Source organism: Periplaneta americana, chromosome 9 (assembly GCF_040183065.1).
Source record: "Periplaneta americana isolate PAMFEO1 chromosome 9, P.americana_PAMFEO1_priV1, whole genome shotgun sequence".
NCBI classification, from domain to species: Eukaryota; Metazoa; Arthropoda; class Insecta; order Blattodea; family Blattidae; genus Periplaneta; species Periplaneta americana.
Window position 1 is genome coordinate 65,882,759 of NC_091125.1, and position 9,782 is coordinate 65,892,540.

A 9,782-nucleotide genomic window follows, 5' to 3' on the forward strand; every position below is an offset into this window, starting at 1 on the left:
TATGTTTGCCATGTTTAGTCAATTATTTAATTCCTAAAAATTATTTGATGTTGGAAATAATTTGGCGTTTTGTTGTGTTGCAGGTGAAAAGCCCTACCAGTGCACGTGGGAAGGCTGTACGTGGAAGTTCGCGCGCTCCGACGAATTAACGCGTCACTACAGAAAACACACAGGACAAAAACCCTTCAAGTGCCATTTATGTCAGCGCTCCTTCTCGAGATCCGACCACCTGTCCCTGCACATGAAGCGCCACTGAACCCAGACCCCCCGAACAAGCTAGTCATAGTTGGCCATGCGAACAGCGAGTTCGGTGCAAGGCCCCATTCACACCAGACAGAATCGAAACGCCACCAAAAAGCGCAATGTGTTCGTGGAAGCAAGCACTTGATTATTCTGCTGCTTCAGATATTCATGTGATGATATCGCCAGAAGTCGCTGTCAAAGATCTTGGTAGAACCACTAAATTACTATCAGTTTCTACTTCCTATAGTCAACGCCAAAATGCTCCGGTTGCAGAAGTGTCACTTATAAATCCAGCAGTGCTGATAATATTAACTGACAATCTTAATGAATTTTGAAATATAACAACAACAAAAAAAAGTGTCAATACTAAAATAGGATTCTTTGAGAAAATTAAGTAATGGAGCATCCTAAAGATAAAGAAATCAAAATTGACAATTTCACTGTTAAAAATGTTTATCTCCTTTTATGTGGAGGGTTTAAAACATCGCTGTTGTTATTATTATTATTCCATTAATTTTGATATTGCGTTGACACATTTTAATCTTGATTTGGACTTCTTATTTAGTATTGATCTAGGTTTCGATCTTGTCTGCATGCAATTAAGTTATATATATTATGTCCAATGTGTGAATGGGACTTTAGAATCTTCAGAGCGTAATATGAAGGATAGATATTCTAACTCGTTCCTTTGTACAAGATTTTGAATTCAGCATTCGCTGCCAAATCGTACTTGCTTCTGTGCGTCATATTACTCACCTTCAAATCTATATGCGAATTAACAAGTTATAATGACTGTAATATTGTTCCTGTTGAATAAGACTTTATCTTAAATATTTATTAACGCGTAGCATCATTTTTTACCTCAATTTTGGCCAGTATGAAAGCTTGGAGAGTACAAATGATATTTATTTTTTTGGAAATACTCAGATTATAACTTTTTACATTGCTGTTCAGAAAACTGTATGTCAGTCTGAGTAAAATATCCGAATGAAAAGTTCAAAACTCCCTCATAAGAACTTCGAATGAAGTACCTATTTGTTCTTCCATATTAATGAAGATAAAATATGAATTCATTGTTCCTATTTGGATCAAGGCAATAATTTCCTTTAACATTTATTCTGTCTGTATTGTTTGTTCTAATTGTTATGGTTTTAAATTACATTTCACGCATAAGATTAGTTTATCGGAAGTTTTCAAACTCCTTAAGGCTTCACGTTCATGTGATAGATGATTGAGAGATTCTGTTCTTTGTACTTTCTAATAAAATATGGTGTTAATAGCGTGAAATGTGACTTTCTATAAGGTAGTCACACCAAGTTCTGTAAAAGTTGCAGATCAATGGAATTTTATATTTAAAATAGCTGTTCTGTAAAGTTATCATGCTTTTAGAGCATCTATCAATCCCGCGATTTTCCACAAATGTCAAATAACTCATTAAAACTAACAAATTCTCATTAAATTTAAATTCTCTTTGCTGTGAAATGTATAAATCAGACTTTTAATCCAAGAAATACATAAATCTACATACGTTTTCATTGCAGTATTATAATTTGAGACTTTACTTATGTTTTCTTTAGAATGCATTTGGTCATTTATAACACAACTTTATTTTGTTTATAAAATTGGCAATATTTACATTATTTGTATGATGGAAAAAATTAGAATCTTTATCCTTCAGTTATTCTACCAGTCTTCCCAGTTTTGGGATTTATCTAATTTAGTCGGTGTTGTAGCTGCTTCAAGATTTAAGGAATATATAGTAAATTTTCAAATGAGGATTTATTCCGTTACGTGCAAAAAATATAATTTCATTAAAATTACTTTCAATAAGTACATTTCTTCTAAGAAGAATTTCAGATTTGAAACTGAAAATAATATATTTATATTAAAGAAAATATTTTATCATACACGCATATTTATTTAATGGATTCAAACGTTAGTATTATAATAAAACTAGAATTGATACGAAGATCTTCAATATCGACTCAACTGGATGAATCTATATCAATTTGAACTTCCCTGAAACAAAATGTTAAAAGGAGAGGGATCATGTATGGTCCATTTGACTCCTACTGAGCTTAATATCAGTTTGTATAACGACTGATTTTGTATGGTGATCAAGGAACACAATAATATTTTGTTGGTGCTTTCTTCAGGATGGGGTAGAGACAGTCTCTTGCTATATGTAGATAGTTTGGGGCAGGATATTTATTTTGTTACGTCACAAAACAGTAGTATTATTGGAGCCAGTATGAGTTCAGTTTGTTGGAGATAATACCGGTACTTCTTTATATATTTTAAGTGTGGAAGTGAGCAGATATATATTAAATATCAAGTTAAGTATTGGTTGAGAAAAAATATATAATAAATAATTTAAAAATATATATTTTTGGGAGTCGTTATAAATATAGGACGACACTCGGAGGTTGTGTAGTACATGTAATATTAAATGTGAGCTTGAGTTCGAAAGATGGACGATACCAGTTGCGCAGATCGCTCTGGGCAACTCTAAAGTGAAGTCATAAGTTGAGTGACATGTCTTCTTCATTTCATACAAATGGAACTATCTTTTGTTCAGTTTTATTCAGTGAGCTCAGGTTTGTTGAACAAGCTTTGCAGCCGTGAATTAGTAGGAAGATATACAGTATTTTGATTTGGATGCCTTCTTTGTTGCTAAGGAGTTAATATTCACATGGGCATCATTCGGTAGCAAGTTAAACTTTTATAAAGATTGTTATTGATTGAATAATAGTGAATATTATTGTAATATGACATAATTTGCAGTTCTGTCGTCTGCTGAGCAATTTGGAGTTCATGTGGAGTGTGTTTAATTCTCGAGTAGCAATTAAAACTGAATTGAGTGCATGCGTAAGTAGAGGTATGTTGAAAAAAAGAACAACATTTTGTTAAGAGCGTTTGAGAGAAAATCAATATCCTGGAGAACCAGCCTTAGGTTCCCAAAAACAAGCCTTGATTTGCATACGAAGTCACTGCTGCACTGAAATTAACTTTCAAACTCAAGCTACACAGAATGGAACTTTCGTGTGCTGAATCTTAGGTTTTCTGAGGCCAGTAAATTTCCCTTAGATCTCACACAAATCTTAGACTGAAATCCCTGTTGTTGATTTAACAAAGCCTACTATGATAGCCCCTTCATGTTGACAGTTACTTGTCTTCCAAGTCTTCTTGAGATGGTTACGGTCGCCCTCTTAAATTTATCTTCAATGTTTTGTAGCATAACAATTCTTTCTGATAAATTTATCATTTTAATTACTATTGGAATAAAATTGATTATACGATACAGTAGGAAGAATGTCAGAAAATTTTAAACACAAAGTACTGTATAAACTGTTTATCAGTGAATAATGTTCTTTTTGGTTCAAAATAAAGTTTTAAGGCGTTTTAAATGTAAGACTTTCTGAAGTAGGTGTCTGTTTAAAAAGTGCTTTTCACGGATATTGTTTTAGTTTAAAAAAATAATGTTAATTCACCAATAAAATTCGCCGAAAGAATATGTACCAGTGCAAAACATTATTTTATATAAATTGTTACTGTTTACTGTAGGAATGAACAATTGTTTTATATTCCGTCTTTAAATAGATTTCTGTGGGTTATTCACAGTTTAAAGAAGGCCTACGAGTGGCTAAGTTACCATCTCAAGAATTTTATTTCCTGAGGACCCTGTGATTAAAGTACAGGAGTACCGGCCATTGTTAAATTTCAGCTCAAAGAGATTACTGAAGATTGTTTTACTCTGTATGTGTTTCATAGACATTCCATGGTTGATTATGTTTTGTGGTTTTATGGAACCAGATGCATTTTGCTGGTGTCCCTTTGTAATTGACCCTACTTTGGAGTGTCGCAATCAAGATGTGATGGATAGAATGCAAGGACAAAAATGAACATGATACAACAGTATCCTTTTTGTGATTGTCATAGTAGACAACTTTGGATCCATCTGTACGTTTCTGTCTCGGAAGCTTAATCCATAAATGTAGAGAGAATTAATTAAGATTGTTTTAATGGTTTGAAGAGGTCCGTTCCCACGCAAATCATGCGTACAACCTGTTTACACGATGGATCTCTATGAACAGTTGCTTACTGTTATCCGCATGAAACAAACTCGTATATTACATCTAAACGGCAAACGCGAGACTCCAATGTGAGGTTGCATTATAACATGTTATTTCCTCCAGTTAATTTATTCAATATGTATATAGTAATAGGAGCTGGAATTGTAAATAAGGGATTAGTGTGCCTTGAATGTGAACTTGTACAATAATTATATATATTTTTTGGATCTTGTACACATGGATATTGCATATTTTCTCTTGGCCCTCATATAAATATGTTGGCTGGAGTTAGTATTTCAAACACGGCTGTGTTGTATGGTTTGCCATTCCTTATCATAGTTTTGTGTCCGTCCAAAATGTCTTCTCAAGATAGCGGCGGGCGGACCCGAAGAAGCACAAGCTGATGGGATTCTAAATGCAGAAGAATTAGGTTTGGTTCTCACTGCAGAAATTGCTTTACTGAAGTAGAGTTAGGGTTTCGTACCGATCAAATGCACTTCACTCTTCCACTTTGAAAAGCTCAATCGCTGTTCACTAGGAGAAAAAGGAAAGATAGTCTGAAATCTTAGCTTGTTGGTTAATGGACAATGAATGTTTTATAGGTAGAGCTTTATTATTTATTTGCAGAAGTTACAGATGATTGCAAGAACAGTGTTTCTAAAAAGCATTTCATATGTTAATAATCCGTTATTTAATATGTGTCAGAGTGTCGGGTGAATATTACAGATAAAGTGAATATTATTCTGAGTGACTTATTATATTGAATTCGATTCATAAAAAATACGCCTTTGAAATCTGAATACAATCCAAACGAGTGAAGAGAAATTAACAACACTAGAAATAACTTTATTTTATGTAGTTTTGTGACAATGAATGCAAGATATTACTTTGAGAACTTGAACAGAGTACTGACGTTTCAGTTTCATAACTTTCTGTTTACTGTACTCTATCTTTTATTATGTTTATTTTAGTCATAGGTAACTAGCTAATTACATAATTATACGTACGTTTGTCAAAAGTTGCATAACAACTTCCGAAGAAAATATCAGTAAACCCTGAGAAAACCCGACACATTTATTTTTATAAAAATGATGACGATGTCGAACAAGTAGCCTATTTCATCATATGAATACATTTAATCAGAGAATATTTTTACTAACACTATTTTATGAGATAATTGTAGATTTTATTTAGTACTACATCAATGTTAGTCCTGCACCATAGCGTTCTGGTCCAAGGCACTATGCCTGGACTCGCTTATGGAATGCGCGCTGATTCAGGTCTTCATGGAAAATAAATTTTCTCATGAAGTTTCGGCCAGTGTATGGGACCGGTGTCCACCCAGCATCGTGATGAAATTGGGAAGCTACGATAGGTAGCGAACACCCGGTTCTGTAAATCAGCTGTGACGGCTGGGGAGATCATTCTGCTAGCAACACTACTGGTTCAATGATCGTTCACCTCTGCTGAAGTATGGGGACGTGAAGCCAGCAGGCAGCTGGCCGGCCTTGGCCCTCTGTGGGCTATCGCGCCCGGGTGTTAGTCATTACATCAAATCTATGGCCAGTGTTTGTATTCCTGATGTATTGGATCCATTGTGGTAAAATACTTGTGAATAATTGATACTCTTTTGTTGCATTACTGCAGTGTTTCTTGCTGAATGGCCAGTAATCGCCGAACTATGAGAAGTCATACAAATTCGTGCGATGGTGGCATCATAGTGCTCTGTTGAGTCACGGTGTCATTTGTTGGTATTTCCTAAATGTGTAGCCAGTAGATCTACTTCCTTTTTAGGAAGACGCGTAGTATGTTAAAGGACTCGCTAACAGAGTTGCCAAATATTATTCAAAAGTCTAAAACATGTAATCTCCCAAATCCTGAATTTATCCATCCTTTTTTCCTGTCCATCCATTTCCTTAATTTCTCTATTCACTTTTTTATTTCTTCTCTCCATCCATATATTTCTCCTTTATAACACAATCCTATCGTATCTCACGAGAAAATACAGCTTGTCAAGGCTATTCTACCCACTGTTCCGGTACAGCATGATAAATCAATGACGTGTCATACATACATATTGAATATTTTATTTAGAATCGATTTTTAACGACTGATTTTCCTGTTATACATATAGGCCTGCGTCATAAAAGCCAGTTCGATTGTTTCTTACTATAGCGAACTTGATTCCGTCCCCTATTGGGCTACATTTCGGTTATAAGAGTGCTCAAATTCCATCATGTTTGTATTAATCGCATCATTCTTTCATATCATAAGCCCTTAACAACTTCCAGCAGTGTGTAGTATGCTGTGCCTTCAGATAAAATGACAATAAAATATTCAAATTAAGGGATGAGAATGAGGTAGTCCAGAGCCACACTTTTAACAAAAATGTATTTTGTGCGAGTTCATTTCTTACACGTATGGGGAAGCTACTAGTAAAATATTATAAAAATTATTCAACAAATGACGTAAGTATACGCCGAAGAAATTACGATACCGTACATAATAGCATTTGACTCTGAACATTTAACACGTCCTCCTCTAAAATTTGTAGCTGTATAGCTTAGGACTATATCATTCTCATCCCTTCAAATATAAGTTCCAATAACATTATTTTCTTTCTAAGAGCAATGGTTAAATTATTCCGAAGACATGTAACATAGACTATTTAGTGCGCTTGAACTCCTGTAAGAATATATTATTCATAGTTAGAGACCTATTCAAGATATTTACAATAAGGGTAACACAAGCAGAACTATGTTTTTGTCTTTTCTTTATTTGTAATGTTTCTAATTTGTCAGAGAAAATGTAGAAACATTTGTTAATTGCATAATAGGCCCAGTTAGAGGTTAGTTAACTAACGACTTCTCATGGATTAGACGGGAATTGAATCCTCGGTAAATCCTCTGAAAGTTGTAGTGAAAAACGACTGAGGGAAAAATTCTTTCTTAATGTAGTGGTTTTCCCTGCCCCATTTCACTATGGTTCTATTAATATATCAATTCGTGCACTTTGTAGTGTAGTGTAAAAAGAACGTAAAATAAAATATGTTTTAGATATATTATACATATAATAGTGGAAGAATACTATACATAATAATGTCGAATTTTCGGTATTTTCTCAATAAAAGTTGTAGAGCTTAAGAAGAAGAGAGAAGTATTGTTGATGTAATGTGAGAATTGTCGTGGAATTAGTATTAGTTCACAGAATGAAACATATTTCACGTAATCACGCCCGCAGATCTTCACCGTAGAGAGTGCATAAGTAATGAACTAAATTTATTTCAGAATAAATTGATATCATCAGATTGTAATGGAGTGAATAGATAGGATATGATACTGTGAGTTTATTTCGGAAGAACCACAAGATATAGAGGATTTGAGTAGTTAGCATCTAGAACAGGCCTGGACGCTATTAGTTCAATTGAGTCACTTCAGATTTCCCTTTAATTCTCCACTTCATCATCCTCGGCTGAGACGAGTAGACTGGCAGTGACGGATTGCATCATAGCTTTTACGAACTTTCACTCTCATTGGCCGCCTGAAATCCATCACTGATACGTTTATAAGACAGTGTAAGGCGAAAGGACATGGGTGGGGGGGTTTCAGAATTCCGTTCCGCTTCCGTCTTGTGCCCAGGGCTGATTTAGAAGTTTGTCATTCCACATAAGAAAATATGACAAAAATAAAATAATACAATATTCTGCCACAAATATCGTGTACATTTTTAAATCCAGCGGCCGAACGGATTATAGTTTTTAGTTTGAAATAGGCTACTAATTTAGTTTATAAAACCGTTTCACATTCGGTAACTAATAACTCGCGTTTTTAACTACAGTTGATGAAGATCAACTACAGTTAATAAGGAGCTTACAGGCACTTTATCCTTTAGAATGTGACTCCTTGTTAATACGGAATATTGTTGAAATTTTCTGCAGTGAGATCCCTTCTGCATTATACGTTTCTGCATTATTTACTAAAGATGGCTTCCGCTGTCTTTTTAAGTTATTCCCAAGGCCAGTGGTGATAGGGTCATAGACTTTATATCACTTGTACACACGTGTCTTAACTTTTATCAAAGGGACCAACATAATTTTTATACCTCCTTGCACTCAATTGTGCAAGGTGCAACTGTATAGATAGTAGTGTACGTTAACACCCGTGTGCAAAGGCATCAGGGTGAAGGCGTAGTGAGTGGATTTAGCTTATAGCGTCCACATTAGCTTGGGCGCCACCTCCTTGTTATATTGTTATAGAAGATGTATATGGTCAGTATCTTTGTATCTGGTTTATAGTCTTTATAATTTATTGCAGTTCTCTATCGATACTCCTAGAATAGATTATGATGTAAATATTAATTGTATAGGTAAGTTTAGAGTTATTATTTCTGAGGACAAACAGCTAAGGTGCATTTCATCTCTCTTTTCATGTACAATAATACAACTTCTCCTGTACGGCAGGTTCAGGGGAAGCTTCGCTTGGTACAACATTTACGTATTTATAATAAATATGGTTGAGACATTCCAAGTGGACAGCATAACAACATCCAGTTGCTGTTCAAAAAATGAGCAAATAAATCTATGTTCTTGTTTATTTCACACAACTTGTTTTTTATTGTTATCCTCTCTGTCTCCTTATCTCCATTATCAACTCTCTTTTCCTCATTTTCTCCTGAATATGAACCTCTAAGGGCCGATTGTATAAACCATTTAATCTTAGATCAGAGGTTAAATTGATCCTTGTTCTAGCTGAATTTGGAATTTTGTGTTGTATAAAGTCTAATCTGAGATTACTTTGCCTTAAACTAAAGTCAACTTTGACTGAAGAAATTTCTCCGATTAAGTTAGATGATCCAAGTTCAGTTATTCATTTTCTGTTTGAAATATACGAGTGACAGATTGTGCAAATAAAATATTAATTATTAATAATATTAATAGATACGGTAGGTATATATATGTATATATATGTATATATATGTATATATATATATTTCAATTTCTTCCCTTAATACACAAACAATCTTATATTTTATAAGGCTCTATCGTGTTCAGCAGTATCAAATAACATAACCTATAATTATATTATGTTTATAACAACCATTAATTATTAATGGATATTTCAATTAACTGTATTACTAAACAAATTGTCGTTTTACAAAGCTTTATTATGTTTAACAGTATCAAACACCATAACATGATAATAATTTGGAGAACGGTCAACCTTCTTCTTATTGCCCGCCATTATTTACATTGCACAAAACAAACCAGTGTCTCCAACAGAGTGTAAGGAACGTCGCCAAAAAGTAGTTGTAAAGTCGCTAGATTTCTCATTATCTACAAAGAAAGATTAAATTTTGTCACTATGGGATGTTAAAAAGGTCGCTAAACCCTTAGTTAAGCAATATAAAAGTTAAAAGAAATTGTTGTTCAAAAAGAGTTAAAGTCGCTAGATTGGCCACACTGAACAA

The 9,782-nt window shown here is 34.1% G+C and overlaps 1 protein-coding gene across 2 annotated transcripts in view; it reads left to right on the top strand.

Annotated features, from left to right (window-relative positions):
- Positions 1-8,912, top strand: part of LOC138706037 (Krueppel-like factor 8) — an 877,162-nt gene extending 868,250 nt beyond the window's left edge. For both annotated transcript variants that reach the window (XM_069834934.1, XM_069834935.1), the window contains one exon: positions 84-8,912. In XM_069834934.1, coding sequence (XP_069691035.1) covers positions 84-256 — 173 coding nt within the window. In that variant the 3' untranslated portion in view covers positions 257-8,912. The remainder of the gene's footprint in view (positions 1-83) is intronic.
- Positions 8,913-9,782: the final 870 nt, after the last annotated feature.